The 24,953-nt window shown below is 43.3% G+C and overlaps 1 protein-coding gene across 18 annotated transcripts in view; it reads left to right on the top strand.

The window, feature by feature from the left end:
* The window catches only part of ARVCF (ARVCF delta catenin family member), a 444,623-nt gene that overhangs the window by 289,940 nt on the left and 129,730 nt on the right, over positions 1-24,953 (top strand). For 17 of the 18 annotated variants that reach the window (XM_090062536.1, XM_090062534.1, XM_090062537.1 and 14 more), the window contains one exon: positions 16,346-16,504. In XM_090062536.1, the coding sequence (XP_089918662.1) occupies positions 16,346-16,504 (159 nt within the window). Of the gene's footprint in view, positions 1-16,345; positions 16,505-20,501; positions 20,610-24,953 lie in introns of those variants that run through there. The other variant, XM_090062553.1, reaches the window with a different exon arrangement.

Raw genomic sequence — 24,953 nt, 5'->3', positions numbered from 1 at the left:
TTTCCATCCTCTGTTGCTGGCTACACAAAACAGAGGAAGCTGCTTTAACTTGCTCCTGTGGGATATCACTTGTAGCTTGGACTGTACCAGAAGTAAGACAGTGCTTGTGCTGATCTGCAACCAGTTGTGGGGGCAGACAGTCTCTACAACTGCAAATGCACTAGCGTGTGCCCACATCTAGCAGCTCCTCATGGGTCCATCCAGCCACTGTGTTCCCAGTGCCCAGATGAGCGTGGACATTTGTTTCCCCCGTGTCTCACAAGTGACACCTTGTGCCACTGCTCCTTGTCCCTAGGGAGTGCTTGTGCCACGTGTGCTCTGGCACATAGCAAGTTACACCAGGTGGGGTAGGGGAGGCTGGGGCCAGCAACTGTGCTGATCCCAGCAGCTTTACCTGGGATACTAGGGGCTTCGGGGAGCTGCAGCCACAATGCTTCTGTAGCTGGGAGCCTGGCTAGCAGCCAGAGCATGCCTCCAGCCAGCCAGGCTCCAGTTTGGGGCAGCGCACATTGCCACCATGTGTGCTGCCCCACTTATTTTTAGTGTCGGTTTTTTTGACCCCAGGGTCAATCCCTACCCCCACCTCTGCTGCAAGGTATCAGCATGGGGAATGCTTGCATGTGTGGTGTGTGATGCTACAGACAGGTCTGCAGGGCCACATACCGCATGTCCATGCTTGTCTGGATGTGACCAGGAAGGTGCTTGTGGCTGAACGGACTGAGGATGCTTTTCTTCAGGTGCTAACTCACAGAGCACATGCTGTCTTACTCTTATTCATGTGTTATCGCACATTTGTTTGTCCCTTAGACTGCATGAAGTTAAAAGAGTTTGTGCTCAGGCTTCCTGTGCTCAATCCCTTCTTTGTCTGGGAGTGCCCATGCATTAGTAACACTTGGTGACTAACTGCTGACAAAAAGAAATAATAATAAAATAATAATAATTATATATATATGCACTCACACAGATACAGTAGCTGTGGAATGGACTTTTTATTGCTTGGAGACCCTTAAAAACACCCCTGTGAATCCTGTTGTGAATGGAGAAAAGCTACTGTTTGGCAGCAAGTTTATAAAGAAAATTAAAGCAAAGTTGACAAGATCAGATCAAAGATATAAGGACTTGCTTATGTCCACCTTTCCCCCCTAACCTCTGCATTCTTCCCCACTGGTTTTCAGCTGGGGTCTGTCTTGTATTTTAACCTTCCTATCCACAGGTTTCATCTTCTCCCTTCTGCTTTTCATTCTTTCATTCTGTCCTAGCTCTACCTCTCCCCTTTCCCCCTCCACCCACCAGGTATATATGTAATCCTTTACACTGCTCACTTCTCCCCTGTTATCTCCCAGTGTCATTTGCTTAGTTGTACCTCCTTCCTTCATCCAACCCCTCCCCACACCCTTCATCTATTTTTCTCTTCCCTGCCCATTTCCAATCTGTTGATGATTACTCTTTTGTCTGGATTAGTAGGCTACACAGCAGAATTTTATGGCTGCTGTGCTTTGATTACATTTACCATATTAAAAACCAACCCCCCCCCCAAAAACCCAACCCAAAACAAAACAAAAACAAACCCTGGTGGCTATAGTAAATGGCATAAAGCAGTAGCATTATTACTGATGCCAGCTCATGAGCTCAGTGTAGGAAAGTTAATGAATTAGTGAAAACAAAACCACATGGCAGACATTCAAGCTGGTTTTGTGCTTCCCCTGTTCTGACATCCTAAGGCCAGCTGGTTTATTTAGCAGGAAGAGAGTGGGGAGTTGCATTAGGAGCACTGACCAGCTATTCTTCCCAGAATACCATTGCAGATCGGCTTTGTCTCGTGGATGTTTAGGTCAAGCAGAATGGCTCTAGGTCTCTTCTGTAAATAAGAATGGGGGAAGACCCATGTCGATGCTTTCAGGAAAACCAAGGGACTGATGGTAAACCCTAGCTGGATTGCCAGATTTGTGAAACTCCTGTTGCTGTTTTGGATTTTTGATTGCCATGACGGATGGCAGGACCTCCCATTTGTAAAGGAAGGGAATGTCCTCCAGAAATAAATATGAGATGAATCTTCTGTCTCATGCCTTGTTTAATGGAGTCTTTAATCTTAATGTTTTAAGATTTAAATTTAAATCTTTAACCTTAATGTATTTGCTTGTCTTGCACCGTAGCAAGGAAATATTCAGGTAGATGTGAATGTCTATCCTCATTTCACCCTATTAGTGCTCTGCCAAACAGTTTTTAAAGATGTTTCCTTTTGTTAGGAATAGCATTAAAAATGATGATTTAGTTTAAGATCAATGGAGTTGAATCTCTGGTTCAGCAACATTTTTACAGGAGCTATTTTTACGTACCCACTAGGGATTCCACAGATGTATCAAAAGGCACCGTTCCGTTTTGAGAACAGAGCAAGTCTGAAGGCCGAAAACCTAATGAAAACGAACCCTGTCTGTATAGATTCCCGTGTAAATTATCTGGGTAGTGCTCATGGAATTAACCATGGAAAGTATATTAAAGTGTAGGGCAGCTGAGCAGCATACTCCACAGCTGGGTTCCATAGCTTATTGCTAAATTCTTGCTGATTTGATCATTTTAGCCATTCTGTTAAAAAAGATATATTTATTCTTCATTCATTTGTGAAAAAACAATCAGACCACTTTCATTTGAATTCTTACCATCAGCTACTATTTGCATGACCTTGGGGTCAGCACAGAGATCTTTATGGTACAGCACAGGACTAAAAATACTGAGAAAAGGTTGCCCCTATCCTGTAGGAGCAAGGAACACTGGTGGTATGCTGAGAGGCTGGTGGAGGTGGTCCTTGTGCGTTCAGTTTTTCTCTAGGAAAGATGTGAAGGGAAAGAAAAGGAAGGCACTTGGTAGCTAGATGCCATATGTTCTCCTGGAGCACATCCTTGTTTGTTATAAAAATAGACTATATTGCAAAAGTGCTGGCGGAGTTCCTCCATAATGAGGAGAGTTTGCCAGAGCAAAGTGGTAGGTACCAAAATGAGGTAGCTAGAGGCTGGCCTCTGCCAGGGCACGTGCAGCAGACTAATGCATGCAAAATTGGAGGGTACTGGCCCAGGCAGGGGTTTGGTCCAGTGGTTGGAAGATATACTAAATCTCTGTATTCCTTCTGTAGCCTCTGCTTGGCAGGCTTCCTGAAGTATATTTTTTAGCATAAATGCTTCAGGAAGTTTTCCTGTGTTGATGGTGAAATAGTGAACATTTAGCCTTACAGCTTGTATTGCTAGCTGAGGGGAAGAGTATGCCAGCTGTGGCAGCTAGGCTGACTCTGTCCTTCAGAGTGAGTTTGGAGATGCATATTGTTTGTCAATAGATACCCTATTTTACTCTTATCCTGGAGATTTCTTGCTATTATTGCTACTGTGTAATTAATTTGGAAATGGCTTAATGTAAGACCCAAAATACCTTTTTGGGAAGGAGGTAACATATCATTCTAGGGACCTTCTATCTTCATAATATTTAAATGTGCCAAACAAACCTTTTGTACTACAGAAATAATAAGATGTTATGTAAATGATTGAGTATTCGGCAGATGCAACTGGATTTTGATTAAAGTGGTTGAATTGTAAAGAAAATGCTGAGCATATACAGTGCCAATAAAAGAACAGGCATAGATATTTGTTTTCCAAGAGCACGCAAAGCACTTAGACAGAGTAAGGTAAACCAAAGATAGGAATTGCAGTTAGCTGAAAGGTTGTGACACATTTGTTGAAGCTTCCTGTCCTGGTGAAGACAGTGTTTTGTGCTAGTGATGCTGCTGAGTGCAGCCACTTTAGCAAAAAGATCTCCTCTCTCAGTGAGTGATTTGCACCCGCTTGTAGGGGCAGCCCGGGTGCAGTGGACTGTTTAGTCCTGGCTGTTGAGCAACTTTGAATTCTGCTCTTGATTCTGCCAGTGAATCACTGTACTTCACTTTGTTGGCATCAGTTCTTCACTCTGTAAAATGGGGACAATAGCGCTTACTTGTGTTGGCAAACGTTTTTGAAATCATTGACTGAAAACCATGCCCTTTTTGTAAATGTTCTGAAAAGATTGTGGGTGGGGGAAGAGGGGCCATGGGGTGGGGAAGGATGGGAATTATTCATGTCTCCTTAAAGGGTATGCTCATAGTTTATTAGGCTAGACAAGGCCATTGTACATATCTGGTCTGACCTTCAGTGTAGCACAAGCATTCTTGACGCTATAGATTTAATCACTTCCGCATCACTGTCACTTGCACCTACCTATAAACTATTTCTATGGTCAATTTAAATGCCAGATTTGTGTACTGCACTTTTTTTGTGGTCAAAACCATTTATTAATTTTAGAATTCCAAGAACATTATAGTCCTGCCATCATAAGACCTGCAGCATATATCACTGGAATTAGTCTCCAGTGATTATGAAGCTTTTTTCTCCTCACTTCTCGGTATAGATGGGAACTATGTATGCAGCAAGGAACCTATTCCCAAATTTGATTTGATGGTGCGTAGTGGGTGCTTACTAGTACATCACCTCTTCTTGCTTTATCCATTAGGTTAGGACACTGGTCTGGAGGCATTCAAGATTATTTGCTTCTGTCTTATCAATGATTTGCAAATGGGCAGTGCCCATTTTTGACAAAATGCCAGTCACTCTTACCTTTTCCCTACTTAAGCCCTCCTTAGATTGATTGTAACAACTGAATTTTAACCTTTGAGATCTGCAGATCTTCCCACTATGTTTCAGTAATACCAACAAGGCAGAGCTTATACTTGTAAGGCAGGTGTATCTAGTTCCCCTGGTTTATTCCCTGGGGCCCTAGGCTTGCTGTTGAGGCAGTCAAAGAACTTCTGTTTGTGTGCTGTCCTCATTTTTGTTCTCATCATCCTGCTTTAGTTGTAAATGAGTGCCCCTTTCTTCTTTCCCTCTTCCTTTCAGTACGAGTTTAGGGCACAATCGTGTAGCCCTGTTCAGACAAACTGTCCGTCCATCTTTCCTGTGTGTGCAAGGACTGCTTGTAGGAGTATGGGCAACAAGATCAACTCTGTTCTGTATACTTCGAGGTGGAGGACAGTAAATGGGATAAACTAACTACAAAGAAAGAAAATGAAAAATTCTTAATGAACTCCCTTGGGCTGCTAAAATAACATGGGAACTGCCACTGCACTTTGTAAAATTTTCTTTCTCCTGGAATGTTTTCCATTTGGAAGATTTACAGCGAATGGAAAGGCCCTTGGCTTGCTAACTTGTTCGTGTCTCTTGGCATTCAAATGGACTTGTAGTCATCCAAAGACCTCCTGTGAAGTTACTTTCCTGCTGTCACATTTTTACTCTCTGGGGTTACATAACATTAAGAGCCAGACTTGTGTTAAGGAACCATTCACACATTCCCTGCTATGTTCTGCTTAGAAAATGGCTTGCTTCAGAGGGAGGAGCAAAGCAGAGCGTAATTTAACACGGATAATCTCTCAGGGAGTTATTTGGACTGAAGCTGTTCTGGCTTCTCGATGCCAAACAAACCTGCTTTGTTACTCTAATAGCAGGGGATGTTGGCACGTTGCTTCCTTATGGGATGGGTGATGAGATTTATTGTCAATCACTTGGTTCTCTCTGGAATAAGAAATTATTTATTTAAGAAATGCCATGCTTGGAATGTCGGTTTTCGAATGCCTCAGTGATCTGTTTGTTCCTGCTGTCCCCTTTGGATTTGTGAGATGGCTTGTCTTTGTTGTTGCTGGGCTTGATCTAGTTAGTTATATAATCCAAGTGGTGTCCATAGGCAGAAGTATCACGTGCATAGGGAGATGAGTTAAATGCAAGGCTCGGGTTTGATGTAGTCACCAAACAGAGCGAAAAAGTGCTCAGGTATTGGTAATAATGCAATTTTGCACCCTTCTGAATTAGTTCTTCCTCAGCTTTAGTGAGGCATTTTGCTCCCACCCCTTAGAGGGTGGGACTTCTGGTCCCAAGATGGTGACCAGGGAGCAGGGCACCTGTCAAGGGGTGGGGGTACCTTTATGGCCTTCAACAGCTCACTAAAACTCGTTAAGCAGACTTCCAGCCAAAATAATTGCCCACCCTTGCCTTGCACTAATGCATTTTACACAACATGTGCATGGCTTAAAACATGTGTTTTAGCTTAAAATTGACCAAACAGGTTGGCCCCCTCTGACTCTCAGGTACTGGGATTGGATGTAGTAAGTTAGCGGAGGCCAACCTGTTTAGCAGACCTGCTACAAATTAGCCCCACACACTCCCCAAATGTCACTCTGATCCACTTCTGCTGCTCTGCTTTCTGCTCCCATCCCTGTGTTCCCTTCCCAATTGACTACTTGGCTTTCTGCTGCCTGTTGCCTTCCCAATATGCCGTGTGTCAGATGCACAGGCAGGGTGTGCCACTTGTGGCATCCACGCCGCAGGTTGGCTACCCCTGTGTTAAACGATTGTGTTCTCTAGTGACCACCCCTTCGAATGAATTAGAGTAACTTCTGACAAGCTTAAAAAGTTTTCTTTTAAGGGAAGGAATTGGCTTCTGTGTATATGTTAAATCTGTGGATGTGGTATACATTAATGCATGCCTCATCTTTATCTCTGATCAAAACCTGCAGAGCACAGGGAGAACTGTATCTTAAAATCCCGGCAAGGAAAGGAATATGCAAATGAGTCATCCTTACTACAACTCGTTTTGCCAGCATTACATCAGAAGCAGATGGAAGAGAAGGAAAAAAGCATGATGGAAGATGGTAATCTGTGGCACAACCTTTGCCACAGAAATTAACTCCCTCACTTGAGCTTCTGCTGGTTTATTGAAAGACCTTAGGAAGAAAGCCAGTAGCAATCATGGTCTGTGTTAAACTCTTTCTGCAATTAGTATGAGTCGGGTTAGATACCAGAACACCTGGCTCTACGTTGTGTTCATCTACTGATCTTTAGGGGCATTTATAGATGTGCTCAGGGAGGTGGGGGAGTGGGGTGGGGCAAGGGGTGCTTTAATTAGAGCGGCTCTGAAAGCCTCTCTAATTAAAGCACCTGGAGTGTCATGTGCATCAGCATCCCCATGCTAAAAACTGGTGGCAGAAGCACTTCATCTAAAAGCTCGTAGAACCAGCTTTAGTTAAAGCACCCCCGTTGCCATTTTTCAGTGCGGAGACACCGATACACATGACACTGGAGTCTGCTGGAGTGTGATAATTGCCACGCTCCAGCAGACTCAATTAATCAAGTCTGCTCTGACTTACTGTAATTGCAGTGCATTGGGGCAGCCTCTCTGCATGTGTATAGGCACCCTAGGAGATCTTGTGTAGCTAGCAAACTACAGACCTGTAGTGGTGCAAATCAGAGTGATGAGTCTGTGTTCAGCCACAGAAAGTAGCAGTATTTTCCTCTTCATTAAATCTGAGCCTGTGGTGAGCAGATTTTCTGACAAATCCTAGCTGTGGAGCTTACGCTACAAAAAATATGGTTTCCTCAGTGCGCAGTCTGCTTCATTTCTGATAGCAGGATGATATTATTAGAGAGTCCTGTATCTGTTTGACTAAGCAGAGCTGACAGGCCTTAAAGAAGAAAGAACGGCCTTGTGGCTAAGGCACTTCGTGATGAGGATACCAGAAAGCAGGATGGAGAACTGGGAGTTGGACATCAGGAACCAGGGTGCAATCTCTGGATCTACTACAGCCATCTTGGAAGTTGCCAGAGGGCAGCATGCCTTTGTTGCCCCACTTGTAAAAGATAGTACTTACCTCCTTTCTTCCCCCTTTGACTTGTTAAACTAAACTCATTAAGGTCTGGAAAAACCCTTTATGTCTCCCATCCAAGGAGCTCCTGGAAAGGCCAAGTGATGTTCTTCATAGTAATTATTTAACTTTGTGCAGGTTTTGTTAAAGACGCATCACATATTCTGAGTCGGTCAGTGCCTCGCTCATACTGCCTGAAGCTTGTAACTAGTGAAAAGATCTAGAAAGCAGTGAAGCGATCCAGTGAGTATTATGTCAGCGGAGCAGCACATCACAAAGGGAAAGGCTCCTTTGATACAGTTAGCTGCTTTCCACTGCAATCAAGGTCCAGTGTAAATATAGTGCCTCTGTTTCAGAGGAGCCTTCAAGGGTTTTGAAGCATAAATCTTCCTCCCTGTTGGTGGCTTCACCTTGTTCACAATGCAGCTCCCACGTCTATAACCTGAATGTTCATCAAAACTGACTGGATTTATTTAGGTTTGCAAATTGGTCCAGCAAAGGCTGCCTGCTGCCCTTTCCCAGTTTAAAAGCTACTGGTAATTACTGTGTTGTGAAGGTCACCCAGCACCTACCATTCATCATGGTTATTGAGCATTACCTTTAATGCAGTGGGGTGATTAACATGTATAATATTACATATAGTCTCTGCTTTGAAGTTGGCTGGGATTTAATGGCTCAGCACATTCAGTTAGCACCCAATCGATCTGAAAAAATTCCTTGCCGTAGCAAGACAAGGCAATAAAGAACCCTGAGAGACATCTTTCTTGTCAAAATGACAAATTGCCTTTTCTGATTCAAAGAGCCAGCTTGTATGGCAGAGCTGCCTGCCTGCTGGAGAGAGAGGGGGAAGAGCATGGGAAAAATACCCTGTTTGGTTCTTCCCCGATAATCTTCCTGTTGCTTTGGGTTCAGGGGCTTTTTTCCCTTACTCTGAAAACAATTTGCACCAGGTTAGGAAGGATGCAGTGCCTCGGGATCCCGTCCCCTGCCTTCTGCATTTTCATTCTTAAAACTCTGCTTACTGTTTTCTAGTTTTGTATGGAAAAGTTCAGCGGGTCAGCTTCCCCTTTAGCTTCATCCATCATTCCAGTCAATTAGAAATAGTTGAGGGCCAATTGCCTGGTCTTCCATTAACTGAGACACTTCAGATTGGTAAAATAGCATAAAAGCCCTCTTTGTCGCCTGTTGGGCAGGCACAGTAGACTTCCACGTTGATGGGCAGTTGCTGCGTGACTGAACAGAGCCCTAGTGTATCTAGCTGCACTTCAGGAATAAATATTACTACTGCTTCCCTCGTATTTGTATTTTTTCTTTCTTTCCTTTTAGATTGTGGACTGCTGTGCCCTGTTGCAGAGTTCTTCTTTGTGGCTGAAAATGCTTTCCACAATGATTGTATTAAATGTAATTTTTTTTTCAGTTGCTGAAAAGTCCCTTTTTAACCTTGGTTTTTAAAGCCCCTTGGCATTATTTCTGACTCACCTGCCACGTGTGTGTGTTTTTTTTTTTTCCAGAAGGACAAGGTAAGCGTGTAACTGTTCAGGGAACAGTGACTGCATTGTGGAGTACAGCTGAGTCTGGTCCAGCATCCCATGCCAGGCCAGGCCAGCTTGTTTTTGATTAGTTGGGGATGTTTTCCTTATGTGCAGACTCGAGCAGCTTTAGGGCACAGCTTCTGTGAGGGCTCTTAAAGAGTGGCATAAATACGGGCTTGTCTGTGTTTGCTATTTGTTGCAGATTGACTTGCGCTGTTTTGCATTGATGTGACTTGTAGCACAAATAGTTTCTCGCTGCGGATCATGCAGTGCTGTAACTCAGTTTATTAAACTGAGTTGGAAAGCGGGGAGGACTGTCTGCAGCACGTCGGTATAGATCCAAATCCATCCTGAAGCAGCTGTTGTGCATCTTCCATGTTCTTCTCCTGGTGGCACGTAGCCAGTGAGTGGTCTTTGTGATGCCAGCTTGGAGGGAGTTCTCGTACCTGGCGCTGAGCAGTCATGCCCCATGCTGCATTCAGTCTGCGGTGGCTAGAGTTCAGATGAACCTGTACAAACACTTGTGTCCCCAGAAATGCACAGATATACAAATGGCCAAGTAAACAGATGGAAAAGAAGGGCACCAGTGCAGCCGCCTCAGAGAAAGGAGCTCTGCGTGAGTCACAAGGGTGTGCAGGTCCATAAAAGACCTCTGGTAGAGCTTGCAGCATCTGCAGGCAAATATGAGCACCGGCACTGTGTCGCACCTACATGCTCCTTGCAACCTTTTACCCCTGTATCTCCACGTTCTGGGAAGTCCCATCTCTGCCAATAACTCCACAGGCAATCATTATACCACTTAAGGTCATTTGAAAGGGGGCATCTGTATGCCACTTGATTCTTGGCAACTATCTAAACTATCTGCTCCAATCCTGCAGTGAGGAAGCAAGCCTTGATAACAACCCTGTTTTGGAAGTAAGATGCCCAGTTTAACTTCAGTTTACCGTGGGATAGGAGCAGGTAGATTTAAATGGTTGTCGCAGACTGAGCTGAGCCCCTTTTCCCTTTAAAATGGTATAAAATTGCTCATCAGTCCACACCCCCGAAGACAGAGCTCCTTGGTAGACAGCCCAATCCACAGGAAAGTCCCTTTCACTCCCTTACCCAGAAAGTCAGGCATTTCTACTGTGGTTCAACACCCAAAAGTCCAGAGAACGTTTCAGTTCTTTTTTGCATGGGGTCACATTCGATCATTGAATTTTTGTTCTTACCACATTTAACCTTGTGCATTGTTGTTTATTTTTAAATGATCAAAATACTCAATATTTTGAAACTGTTGTTCCAGATTTTGAATTTTGTGTACACATCATTAAAACATCTAACTTCATTATTGCAAAATCCCTACTTACTCCAGCAAAATGCATGCATGTGCCAAGTTTCTGAATCGAGCCTTATACACAAGTATGTACAGTGTTCATGAGTGGCCCCTACACTAAAACAAGGAGCCCAATATACACCTGGCTATGTGTCCCTGAATAGTTGCAGCATTTCATGAAGTCCCTAACCTTGTCCCTAGTTCTTCAAAATGTTCAGCAAATCTGTTCACCTCCTCCTTCTACCCATCCCTCTGGTCCACCCAACAAGCGTAATGTCTATGAAATCTATGAAGTCTAGTTCCCTTGTTCTACAAAACATGGCAGGCAACTATTGTAAAGGGCAGATACTTCTCAATATCTGTATTCCTCACCTACTTCTTAGTCTTCCAAATGTACATTCTACAGTATTTTGCATCTACTCTAGTTTACTTATCAAGGTGTCCAGTAATGGGCTTTAAAAGTTAGGGAAGCAGAGCTGGCTGACTGTGGCTCAGGCTCTCACTTGATGTGGGCACCAAGTTATTTGTTTGCATGACTAAAATCACTGACCACTTAAAGGATAGAACTTAGGTTGATTAGTCTTGGGCTCCCCTTGTGCTAAATATTGTAGAGACGTAGGACGAGTGCCTTCCCCATAGAACGTGCAGTCCGTGTGTGACTACATTTACCCTAGAATAAGAAAGTCTATGCATGAGTTCATTCAGGAGGAGCTGTTGAGCTCTAAATATCCAACCTGAATCCAAGTTACTTTTCTACTATATGGAAGTGTCAGTTATCACAGTTCACTGGCACCGAAACCTGTTTGTGAAATCGAACGGTTTGATTCACAGCAACTTGGTACCAATAGCCAGGTACATATTAAATGAACTCTGATATACAGCATATATACACACACTTTGTTGATTGCTTCAGTTTTATTCTGTTTGTTAAAACAGCTCTCTTCCATTAGTCACCGCGGCTCTCCCTGGCAGCACGCAGCCTGCAGGTTGGTAGAACATTCTGCATTCAGACAGCTGGATGGTTCAGCAAATTGTTGTTCAGATAAATGACCCTCTACAGCAAGATTATCAAACTCACCCATCCTCGCAGGCTGGATCTGGACCCCAGGACTCCTTATGGCCCAAATCCGGATGTGATGGTACCAGGGCAAGCACTGGTGGTGCAGGAGTTAATGCAGCCATGGCTTGTGCGTTGCTGCTGACACATGCCCAGTGAGGCTCTGGACCCCTGATTTTGGTGGTGGGCCCTGGCTCTGCTTGCTCCAGCCCCTTTGGGAGCCTTGTGAGCTGGACAATGTGGCTCCACGGTCCAGAAGTACTTTTGATACCTCTTCTTTACTGTATAGACAGAGTTTTGAACCTGCACAGGCTAATTGTGCCTAACACCAAACATGTAAGTTGACCCATTAAAATTAATTGTTGCTGGGATCAGGGTTTCAGCAGGTAACCCATCCAGGAGAGATAAAATATTCTTGTTTAATTCAATTTGAAATATTGTCTGAGATCGTTAACTATGCCCAGATATGTAGTACATTTCACAGTGAACCATTCATTTTGCCTTTGTCTATACTACGTTTTTGTGGACAAAGATGCCCCACTGAGGTAGATACAGCCTTTGTACTTTACTAAAGCCTTTAAACCTGATACCTGATGGTAACCTGAAGTAAGGAGCAACCTGAATAGTCTCTACTGCAGTCCACTAAACAAAAGATACCTTGGGAAGAGTGATTATTAAAAGAAAGTTTCTGAAGAGGGCTTGTTTTCCTGGGAGGTGGCAATCTCCTAAAATTTTATATTGTTTGCTGACTCTTTAAATTGTTTTATAGGCAGAGAATAATGAACAACTCTGTTTACTGGTTTGATGTGATGTAGGATGTGTGATCCTCTTGGAGAAGGTTATTCTTTTATTTTAAAAGATATAAAATACCTGCTTCGATGGAAATACAGTCCTAGGAATGGAAATCATTATGATTGTTGAGGTTGCAATATTTTAATGCAAAGAAGGCCTTAGGAGATATGTGCCTCAAATGGAAAATAACTCTATTTTTAACCAGAGAGAGAGAGAGAGAGAGAGAGAATTACTATTATTTTATGGTTCTTGCTTGTTTTAGTGGGTTTTTAGACATTTCATCTGCACTAAACTTTTACAGGCTGGGAATAAATTGATTGTGTGTGGGGGGTTTTTTTAATAACTTGTTTTTAAAGGATGCTAGAGATTTAAATACAGATAAACAGAGATGTAATTCATCCCATACTCCCACAAAAGGCAAGGGGAAAAGCCTTGAGTTCTGATGCACTTTGCAGTGACTGGATTGCGATCTCTTTTTTGAATACCATGGTATTGTCTTCTGATTTTCTGTGACAGTAAAAGATTCAGTGATTTGTATGTTATGCTCGAGCAACTCCTTGCAATACGTTGATTTACTGGAAGGGAAATCCTGCTTCAGTCTTGTTGGAAACAGTATTATGTTTTCCTTGATGGATCATCCCTCTGTAACTGGATAAATTAGATGTAGCCGCCCCTGTAGATCAAAGGAGATAGTGAACAACTCTGGTTGGACCTTTCAGAATCCCAGCCTGCTTTTTGACTGCCGGATCCACGAGAAACCTCCTTCAGAGCTGGTCCTTAATTGCTTCTAGCAGTCCCCTTAGAGTCGCTGGCTCTCAGTTGGGGACCCTCCTCTTTTAACAACATGGGATTCATGGGGAGGACTCTCTGCTTTTTGTCTCCACAATCCCAGTTTATGATGTTTAGGAGGTCCAGACTAGTGATAATGAGCACGGCGGCTCTGTGGAGGGGGTCGGGGTATACAATGTAAATTTGCCTTGCTAGCGCCCAAAGAAAATAGGCAAAGGACTGTGGAGTGCATCCAAACTGCTGTCTCTTTCCTTCACAACCCAGACTATAGCACTGGCACGCAGACGGTCTGTCGAGGAAGCAGTGCTTATGTCATTCAAAGCTGTTGAGACTAGTATATACCAAAATGTTTGGCCAGTCAATTTGTATCAAGATATTAAATAATTAAGCTTAACTGGTAAAATATTTGGAATCTTTTCTTTGGCCAAAACGGTGTTTAGCAAGAGAGTGTCCTTCCTTGCTGATGTCTGTGAAGTGTTTGAAATTGGTAACGTCTCCCAGTTTCTGCGTTAACGGAGACTTGAAATCCAGGATAACTGACAGAGTGTTTTTTTCCATACTGTTGTTACTATATCAGAAACGTGAATTAATAACATAAAGTGACGGCTTCAGAGATTAAAGACCAAGCTCCTGGAAAACAACTCAGGGGGCAGGAGTTTGGATGCCATTTTATTCCCTTCACTTATAGCATCCCTAGATAGTTCATACCATGGGAGGGAAGATCCAGGCAGACAGCCTCAGTAGCTGCCTGTACTGGGAAATCTGCCTTAAATTCAGCAGGCTTTTAATCTTTCGAAGCTCAGGACACTCTTCCCCTACTGATAGCATTGTCCTTTAGGAATGCAAATCTCTACCAAATCTCCCTGGATCGTCATTTTAGCAGCAGCCACAGGATAAAAACAAGCTCTGGGGTTCATTTAAAGTCAGCATGCACTAGTTTGCAGTTTGCTCGTGTTTAAGTGCCAGACTTTCAAGATTTGCTTTGCCCACAGGCAGACTGAATACAAAGGGAGATTTGATTTAATTTTTTTCCTGAAGTAGAAAATGTTGCAGAAACATGCAGAACCAAACATGCCTTGCCATCTTCCCCTCTCCCCAGGTTTATCATCACAAAGCAGGGCTTGCCTCACAAGAACTTGGGGAAGGATAAGCAACGAAGTAATCCGGGAGCTGCAAAATGCACCCGGAAGTGAGCAAGAGGGGGAACAGGGCTGGCATTTAGGGGTGAGAAACAAGCTTGTGACCCAAAGCAAGTCTTCCCTCTTGGTTTTATTGAACCTTGCTCAAGCAGACAGATTTGCCATCTTACCTGTGCTGTGGTTTCAGAGGGGAAAAAACGGCATTGTGCCTACCTCCTCCTATGTATTTGGCACAGCTTGTTTGCTCTTCTGCGGTTACCCACGCTCCAGTATGATCAAGATGGTTGCCTCAGGCTCACGTCCTCACTGCTGAACTATGTTGCAGCTGGCTTAATATTAACATCTACCTGGATATAGAAACTCTTTGCAAGTTAAAATGTAAGCCTGAATTGCAAGGAACAGGTATTCTTTATAATGTCACAGTATAGCTGTAAATAAATAAAAAATCTTGAAGAAGGGCACCTTAGCCAGCTCGTTTCAAAGGAGGTTACCGATCATGTGAGGATTAAATGAAATATATTTTCCCTGTGGAGTTGAGCAAGAGAATTCAAAGCCCTGCTCCTTTTCAGCAGCATAAAGACATTTGAAAGTATTTTCTCCTTTAGAGCTCAATAGCAGGCATGTCGCTGCCTAGGATGCAGTCTACCATATCATGGGGATGAAATGTAATTTCCTAAATAAAACGTTACAAAAACAATGTGCTGTGGTTTCCTGGTGATGAGACTACTTACAGGTGGAGGATATTTAAGTCTCGACATAATTAGACTCAGCACCTGCATAGCAACAGATTTATTCCCTATCATTTTGTTTGTCTGTGAAGTGAAAAGACATAGCGTCTTGCTCACAATAATTTCTTAGGAGGATCAGTGAGCAGTGCATTCTGTTCCTATTTTTCAAACATTTCTTTTTTGAAATAATTATACAGGAAGATCATAGGCACTATGTCTAGTAGGACTTGACTTAGTAAATATAGGCTCTAATTTTGCACTGAGCCTTGAGTGGGTTGGACCCCTATGCATTCATGAAGTCCAGTGGCTTTTGGGAGCAAAAGAATGGCCGGCAGTTATACCATACTGTATTGCCTTCAAAGTGTTTTGCAAAAGTATCATTTCTCAGTATTGTAAATCGGCTCCTTATTGGTCACATACTGTGAAACGTCTGAATTTCATTCACCTAGTGGGGGACCTTTTCTGATTTCTGCTGCCATGTGAGAAGCAAAATTGCATGAGGAAAATAAAAAAGAAAACAGTAATTTCTGCTTGGGAGAAGCAGAAGAATTATCTTCAGACAGTGGCCCCGAGGGAGCCATCCTTTGATCTAGAGGAGATTTTTCATTCTGTTCAGCACTTCACTGCGCTTCGTGTATATAAACAAAACTTTTAATTGATTTTGTAACTAGTTAGGCCTTTACGGTGCTACAGAACTTTGCAGGGGGAGTTGAGAAGGGGAGTGAATTCCCACTAGTGCCACCTGCAATTCGGCTGTTAGTTTTGGCTTATCGTATATCCATAATTATCGTTTTGGCTGCGGACGATGTGTGTCAATTATAGTTCTGTGTAACTAGCAGGCTTTGATGGATCATTTATGGCCTTGTTATGCTCTGCTACTGAGGTGTGAAAAGTGTTTTATCAGTTGGAAGTTAGTTTTTAATAACAAGATGAACTGCTTTGAAACCCAGTGGTGGTGTTTGCTCTGATCATGGTGCATGTTTTTTTCTGGGCAGATATTGCCCCTCTCCCCCTGGACGAAGCATAGAAGGGGAAGTGCAAATCAAGCTTAAATATGAAGAAACGGTCCGTTGGAAATGCAGGCTCCTTGATGGCAGCTTCAGATGTTCTTTGCTTCCAGGGGTTTAGTCTGGCCAGCATGCTCTCAGATTGTCGATAACCTCTCTCCCCTTCTGAGTCTGTATGCCCATCCAGTTGCATACACTAGAACACACAATAAAAATGCAAATGCATCTCTGCTAAGTCGTGCTCAGATACGTGACAAACGTATTTCATATTTACTTCCTAGGAGCAAAGCCCCAGCAACCAGACCTCAATAGCAATGATGCAAGAGCCTCAAGAGATGGTGGAGGAGACTGTAACGGTGGAGGAAGATCCAGGCACACCCACTTCCCATGTGTCTATTGTGACTTCTGAAGATGGAACCACACGGAGGACTGAGACCAAGGTGAGAATTTCTGGGACATTAGAAGGGTTGTTTTGAAGGTAAATTTGCCATGCTTTTAAGAGGGAAATGGCAGAATCTCCCTCTAGTCATGGGAATGATAAAATAGCAGCGCATAAAATAGATTAGTAGAATGACAGTCATACCAGCCTGCATATCTCTGCTTGGCTACAATCCATAGCAGTGCTGGGGGTTCCTAGTGCTTTGTTCTTCAGATAAAAGGCTTCCAGTTTTAGCTCTTGAATAACTGCTCCAACTGCACATGACTGTCTGTGCATGTTCACAAACTGCAGTCAATACCAGGCAGGTAGCCTATCAGATTCCTTATGAATCCAGATGCTACTTCTGTCCATCTTTTCCTATTAGCTGCTGTTCTTCTATTACTCCCCTTGCTGTATTTTGCCTCAAGTTGATTTGTAATCTCTGCAGGGCAAGTGTTGTGTGTTCAGGGATGCCTGGCATGCTTTGGAATGCTATTAGCATAGTAATGTATCCAAAGAGCTGGACCTTGGGAGTTACGCTGACATCTTTATTAGGCTTTGGTCTTGTGCAAGGTCAAGGTTGTTTCCATTTTTAAAAGTTTTAAACAGCATTGGGTAAAAACAGAATGGTTCAGCTGTTTTCCACATTAGGCTAGACATGAGCTACTGAAGAAAAGTCAAATATAAGTCATTGTATGGACAGGGGTATGCTTACCACCACTCCAGAATTATAGAGCCTCACAATACCAGTTTAGTATGTCAGGTCTTCAGGCTGGTATAAAGGGGCATGACTCAGAAGTCCTTGTGACTAACTAAATGACGGCTCCAGCGGAAGTAATACCAACAGAAGAGCAACACCGAAGGATTCGAGGACCCAAATGAGCGAGACCTCTTCCACCAGTGCCTTAACAAAAGACTGGTGAATTCCAATCAGCAACAACGGGATAATGTTAGCGGCGTGATTGGCGCCCTCGAGGCCACTGTTATCGGCGCCTCTGAAGAGACACTTGGATTTTCCACCCGGAAACATGAAGACTGGTTTGATGAGAACAACGGAGAGATCGAAGAGTTGATTGATCACAAGTGCAAGGCCTTTTGTGCTTGGCAAAATTACATCAACTCCAAGCAAAAGAAACTGAATCTCCAACGAGCCAAGGCAGAGGCCCAAAGGAGGTCCCATGCTATGAATAATAAATGGTGGGAAGACAAGGTTAAGGAGAGTCAACATATCACTGACATACATGAAAGATGTGGTTTCTTTGGTGCCACCAAAGCCATCCATGGTTCGAGCACTCAGGGACCAACACCTTTGAGATGTAAGGAAAGAGGAGCCATCAATGCCTGTTGGAAGGAGCATTTTGAAGACCTTCCCATCACGACTCAGTTGTTGATGAGAGAGTTCTCAACTCCATCCTGCAACACCCAGTCAGAAATGATCTCAGAATCCCTCCGATCTTTGCAAGGTGAGCAAAGCCATCAAGCAGATGAAGAATGGCCAGGCATCTGGAGAGGCTGGAATATCCCTACAGAAATGTTCAAGCGGGAGGGGGAGGAGCTCACATCACAGCTTCACGCTCTCATCTTAAGGACCTGGAATGATGAGAAAATCCCAGATGACCTCAGGGACACAATGGTTGTGACAGTCTTCAAGAAAGGAGACAAGTCCAACTGGAAACTAGAGCGGGATCGGCTTGCTATCCACCACAGAAAGATCACTGTGAGAATCCTCCTGAACAGTCTCCTTCCACCTGTTGAAGAGCCCCTCCTGGAATCTCAGTGTGTGTTTAGGGCCTCAAGAGGCACAACTGATATGATCTTCAGAGCTTGCCAGCTGCAAGAGAAATGCCAGGGACAAGATAAGCCTCTCTACGTGGCCTTTTTTGATATCATGAAAGCTTAAGACTCTGTCAGCTGAGAAGTGTTGTGGAGGATTCTTCTGAAGTATGCATGTCCATCAAAATTGTCACTATTTTCTGCCTTCTTCATGACAGTATGTGAGAGATGGTTCTCAGTAATGGATCCATCACAGATCCCTTTGTGGTTAGGACAGGAGTTAAACAAGGCTGCATCACTGCTCCAACACTCTTCTCAATATCTCTTGCTGTGATGCTACATCTGACCACCAGCAAGGTTCCAGCCAGAGTTGAGCTAAACTACTGAATAGATGGTAAGTTGTTCAATCTCAGCTGACTCTGAGCCAAAACCAAGACCACCTTGACCTCAGTCACTGAGCTCCAGTATGCTGATGATGCTGTAGTGTACGCTCACTCAGAAGCAGACTTTCAGGCAATTGTCAATGTCTTTACTGGTACATACAAGACAATGGGACTGACACTTAACATTGGGAAGACTAAGATTCTCCACCACCAAGCTCCTAATGAACAATCCCCAGCTTCATTAATTCAGATCCGTGGTGAGACGCTGGGGAACACTGAGTATTTTTTGTACCTTGGAAACCATCTCTTGCAGAAGGCTGACATCAAGAAAAAAAATCCAACATCACCTCAAACGTGCAAGTGCACCCTTTGGACGCTTGAAGAAATGGGTGTGTGAAGATCATGATATCAGATCTAAAGCCAATCTCATGGTTTATCAGACAGTCATGATCCCCACCTTGACGTATGAAGCTGAGACATGGACAATGTACAGGAGGCATCTAAAGATGCACCATCAATGCTGCCTGTGGAAGATCCTCCTAATCCGGTGGGAAGACAGATACATCAACCTTAGTGTCCTTATGCAAGCAAACACCACGTATTGAGGTGATGATCATCTGATATCAACTTCGTTTGGCTGGCTGTGTCATCCAGATGTCCAACTCCAGGCTCCCAAAGCAATTTTTATTCCCCCAGCTCAGAAAAGGTGTATGCTCAAGAGGAGGGCAGAGAGAGTGCTTCAGGGCCATCCTCAAGGCCAACTTAATGTAACGTCAACTCATGGGAGACCTATCACCAAGGACCAGCCCAAATGCAGGAAGAGTCTACTGCAGGGATCTCTGTACTTTGAAACCTCATGACAACAACAGTAGATGAAAAAGTGGGAGCGGCAGAAACAGTATATCATGGACCAAATCAAGAATCCAGAGCCACCCACCTCACACGAAAACACGTGTCCAAGCTGCAGTAGAGCCTGTTGAACCTGGGTAAGCTTCATCAGCCATCTTTGGCCACACAGATAAGACAATCATGGAAGACAACCATCCTTGACCGCAAGGGATTGCCAAAGAAGAAGAATTCAGTGCCTCCCCCCAGGCAGGTACTGCTATCAGGGTTTCTCTGGAGTGCCAGGAACTGCTGTTCTTCCCCTGTGGATTAAAACAGTGAATCTAATCCTGCTCTTAAGTTTGCACTGGCTTTCTTTCATCCCTTTTTTAATGGGAAAGAGTTTTATGGAATAGGACCAGGGATGTTAAATCTATTTTATGTTATATTTAATGCATGAATTTAATAAAAGTGGCATTAAAAATTGACATGGTCCCCATTTTATATCTATATTTCTATCTACATGTATGTACACTGTGTCCCAGCCAGCACCTCGTTCTCTTCTCCCGCAACTTCCCTTTATGCAAAATGTGCTTCAGTCTATCTTAACTCTCACCCCATTCCTCAAATAAAAAAGGCATTTGTGACTTTTGCTCCTACTCTGCTCTGGCTTAGCTTGAGTTTTACTTTTTACACAATGTAGTCCACACCTGACCTCTTCACATTTTCCATACATTTCCTCTCCAAGCCCATGGGCAAATCAATAGTCTTCAGTTCAAATTAGTTTCCTTTCCTTTCTGATGTAGGTCTCCAGTCGGAAGCTGTAGTACTCTTCTTGCTCAGCCAGGCACTTCAGATTGTGTCTACACTATGCTTTTTTTACCTTGAGTGAGCTCAAGGTAGTTAACACGGTGCGGAGGCCAGTGGTGGTTTCGTGCTGTAAGCAGTTGTCCTTTCCGCAAGGCTGAGTCACCTTTCGTGGAAGAAGATTTGGAACTGACCCTTTCCCTTCCTTCACAGCCAGAACCCCCAGGAGAGCCACCTCACCTGAGTTTTCCCACCGCCACCAGCACCCCGGTGCAGCAGCAGCAGCACATCCTCTGACAGGATGAGACATGCAAGCCTCTGCTCCTCCATTAGCTAAAGGTATTGGAGGAGCTCCCCAGAGGCCCCCTTCCTCCAGCAAGAAGTCTTTCCAGAGGCAGCAACTTGGGAGGGCGGAGGGGAAGGGGAGGAAGAAGAGGCGAGTGGCATGGCTGACTAATCCACATGTTTTTGAGCCTGTTTGGAACAGGCTTTTGAACTCCACGGAACGAGAGGGCATTTTTGTAGTACTCTATTTTAGGTCTCCTTTTAAAATCACTTCAGTTATTATGCCTTTGAGATTCCTCAGCTGGAACTGAAGCCTTGTATCTGATGTAAATGTGCATGCTTCTGCACAGTGCTGCTCCTTTGTGTTTTTCTGTGTACCTGTTGTTTCAGAGCTAGAATTTGCTGCAGTCGTTTCCAAGTATAATTAAATAGCCTCAACTCAGAGGCATTGAAATATGTTGCTGCATATTTTCTTTTTTCTTCTCTTTGAAACCTCCTATAGCAGGGAGCCAGGAAGAAGGGATAGTAGAACTGAGCAATTGCCTTCTTTTGGATAGAGAAAACCCTCCTTCATGCAGAATTTTGCAGTGAGGTTTCTGTGAGTAATTCCTCCCCAAACTATTGTTCCTGTTGTTCAGTCTACATACCTTGCTGCCTAAATCCCTACACAACAGTCACTGCGCAAAGAGTAGATCAGATATACTCCACCTCAACTTTACAATCTCTTCTGGAAGCCAAACATCCAGCTTGTTAAACCAGTGAAGGTCACCTTGGGAAGAAAACTACCATATTTAGTTTGTAGCCTAGGAACTTTGCAGCAGATTAAAGGGAGCCTGTTTTTAAGTGGTTGAAGAGCACTCAATAAAACAAGCCAGATTATTTCTGTGTTTTTAAATATGCCTCTTTCTCGACCTCTGTCTTTATCTGCATTGAACTGATAAGAGCCTTCCAAAGGAGATGTTGATCATTTTTCTGTATTTGCATAAATCTGCGTGCATACAGTTTAGATCTTGTGTGGCCATTTGGTTTTTATGCTTTTAGAAAAATAGCCTTCTCTTGAAAACTTGAATGTTTTGCCTCATGCTCTCATGTTCACCAGGGGTCTGATTCTGCAAAGTGCTGGCTACCTGCTACTCTTAATTTCCGTGGTGGTTGAAAGTGCTTGTGATTTCAGCCCTAGATTCCAGAGGGGCCGTTTAGCCCCACAGTGCAGCTATTCACTTAGGCAGGGAGTTTCAAATGGGGCTTGAGGGAAGGTAGGCACTGGAGTCCAAATTAATTTTAATGGGAGCTTGAGCACCTCGCTCTCTTTCGTCGCTTTGAAAATATCAACCATTAAGTTTAAATTGGAAGGAGGAAACTCAAACATTCGTTTTGAAAACCTACAGGGCCAGTTCTTAAATGGGATTTAATAGAGAGGTAATGGCTTGAACCCATTTGGCCTGATAATTTTACAGTGTATAGTTTAAAAATAAGCACTCAGAAATGTCAAAATGCTTTTCTCCTTGAGCGTCCCTTTTTACCTGTTTCTGTTTTATGGCACACTTTCAACAAAATCCCTAGTCCTGTCAGTTAATATAAAATTCACCTGAGTTATTTAAAAAAAAAAAAAAACGGGAATGCAAAAATTGCAGCACTGCTTAATCAGATAGCTTCATTTGCGCAAAGGCAAACCACTTAACATCCTGATATGATCTTTCTCAGTATAAATGTTTGTGCTTTGTATGCTTTGAGGAACACATGTACACAAAGTATGCATCTGTCTAATCAGTTCCCATTTGCTGTAAAAAATAATGATTGGATTTCTTTTTAGTGTGTTTTTGTGTTTTGTTCCTCCTGTATATTGATAGCTGGCATTTTAAAAAAAGGAGGGAAAAGGAAATTACGTTGATTTTTTAAAATGTGCTTGATTCCATCAGGTTTTATAGACAGATGTATTCCTGGAAGGGAACAAGAGCTGACCTTGTGGTAGATGCTGGATAGGAATCATAATATAAATATAAAAACATCAACACTTTGTTGCTGTTTAGGTTGACAAGCATGACATTTTAATCATTTTACAAATTTTTGAAATAGAGTAAAAATACAAATACTTTGAAATCAAATATTAGCTTGGAGATAAAATGTACGTAGATACTTAAATTAAAAGAGAATTAGGCCCTTTCCAGACACTTGGGTTGCAAGGTGCCTAATCACTGGTGCAAGAAGGAGTTAGGTGCTTTTGAAAAATGTTGTCTGTGTTGTAATGTAAATCTAACCTAGATTAAATCTGGAATTCTCACCAAATATTTCCAAGGGATCAAAATGGTCAGTATACCATAGAGACTCTCCCCTTTTTTCGGATGTACAGTAGGATTGTGATATGGAAATGTTGACGTTGTGTATTTTATCTAAAAGAACAGTTTTAGATTGGGCAAAGAGCATCCCTTTCTGTGTACTTGTGCACAGTGAATCCCTGATTTGGTCATGATTGTGACACAAATCTCTAGATTTTTGGTAATAGGAGCTGATGATGATGAACATCTCATATTCCCAGTTGGGTGACCTATAACAGGCCCAGTGCTGTGGCAGTTGCGATCATGATCAATGTGTGCTCTTCTGTTTTCTCCCATTCGTCTTTTGTTTGCAGACTTGGAGAATGCTTGTTAGGGCCATGTGAAGCTTTGGTCCCTGATTCGATTCAGCAGAGATTCGGCCCAATTCGGCAGCTGAATCTCCGAATCTGAATCAAATCAGGAGACCCTTTAATCTCTCCAAATCGAATCGGGAACCCTCTAAATCAATTCAGAAAGATTTGGAGATTCGGACATAGATACAAATTTAAATATTTTTTCTACGTACCTCAAGGTACCAGGCGGCTTGTGAACGCTGTGATGCTGGGGTGGATGGAGTGTCCCATGGGAGCATGGGGGGTCCCCAGCGTGCTCGGCAGCAGACCCAGAACTGGACCAGAAGCACTTCCAGTCCACTTCTGGGTCTGTTGAGGAGTGTGTGGGGGGCCCCCCCATGCTCCCTCGGCTTGGCGACTGGTGCTTCCTGGGTCTGGGGGGGCACCTGGGGTCCCCCTGTGGCCAATTGCTGAACTTGGGGGGTGGCCCTGGCAGTCCCAGAACTGGACTGGAAGTACTTTCAGTTCCACTCTGGATTTACCGCCGAGCACGTGGAGGGTCCCCCTGTGCTCCTGGGGGATGCTCCATCCACCACAGCACCACAGTGTTCACGAGCCACACCTGGTACCTTGAGGTATGTAGAAAAAACATTTAAAGTGGTGTCTATGGCGGAATCACTGATTCTTCACATCAACATTGTATCTTCAGATTTGGATTTGGCCGAATCAAATTGGGGACAGTGATCCCAATCAACGAGTCAAATCACTGTCCCTGATTCAGGCTGAATCTGAATCCAAACTGAATATGGCCTGTTTTGCACATCTCTAACGTCTGTATTTCTTAAGGGAATGGAGAATGTAACTTCATCTGACTCTGGTACTGATTGTATAGTGACGGGATGCTGTATGCCTTGTTAAATAGTTAACACCTTCCATCTCATCCTGAGTTGTTCTGCAGTAGTTGGTACAGTAATTTATAAGTGTATCCTTTTTTTATATATATTTGAGGCCCATTGTAGAGAGCCTTATTAACATAAATAGTCTCATTCCATTAAGTCTTGCTCATCACTAGCTCATTCCAAATATATGGCATCCTTTTGAGTAAAAGTCATGGTATATTGTAGTCCCCATTTGGGACAGCTTCTAGGCATTTTATTACAAGTTATTGGTGTCAGGGGAACAACAAAAATGCATGTTAAGAGCGGAGGTTGCTGTGTTATCAGCTCCTCAACTCTGTCTTTGTCCTTTAGGAAATATGAATAAACCATTCCATTGAATTAGATTTCCTGAAGCGGAGGTTTCTTTTTCTTGCTTGGAAACCTGATAAATGGGACTTCCTTTGTGTGCTAATCGTTTCTCAAAGCTTCCTTTTATGGTGCAGTTGGTGACAGAGGTTGTTAAAACCATCAGAAGGCACATCTACCACTCAGTGACAGATACATTAGTGGAAACTCCTTTTATCCCTTTTCAGGACATTGCTCCTATAAAGAGAATTACTTCAATGTCATTGTTGTTATTTGATATTTGTTAGGCTAAGATAAATGTTTACCCTAACACATGAATGGGATGCTCTTTGTGGTTGATTAAAAGGGTCTTTTTGGATGTCTCAGTTCTTTTGGATTTTGATGTAGGCAGCACAATTTTCGGGAAATACTAGGATTAAAGTTTTGCAAACAACAATTATGCTTAACCAGGGTTTTTCAGGACCGTTGCCATCAGAGTTCTGGTATGGTTTCCATGACTAGCAGAGGCACCGATTACTTTTCTCATGACAGTTGTAAAATTTCTTG

Source organism: Crocodylus siamensis, chromosome 9 (assembly GCF_052110815.1).
Source record: "Crocodylus siamensis isolate JL-2025a chromosome 9, ASM5211081v1, whole genome shotgun sequence".
Classification (NCBI taxonomy): Eukaryota; Metazoa; Chordata; order Crocodylia; family Crocodylidae; genus Crocodylus; species Crocodylus siamensis.
This window is presented reverse-complemented; position numbering and strand designations above follow the sequence as displayed.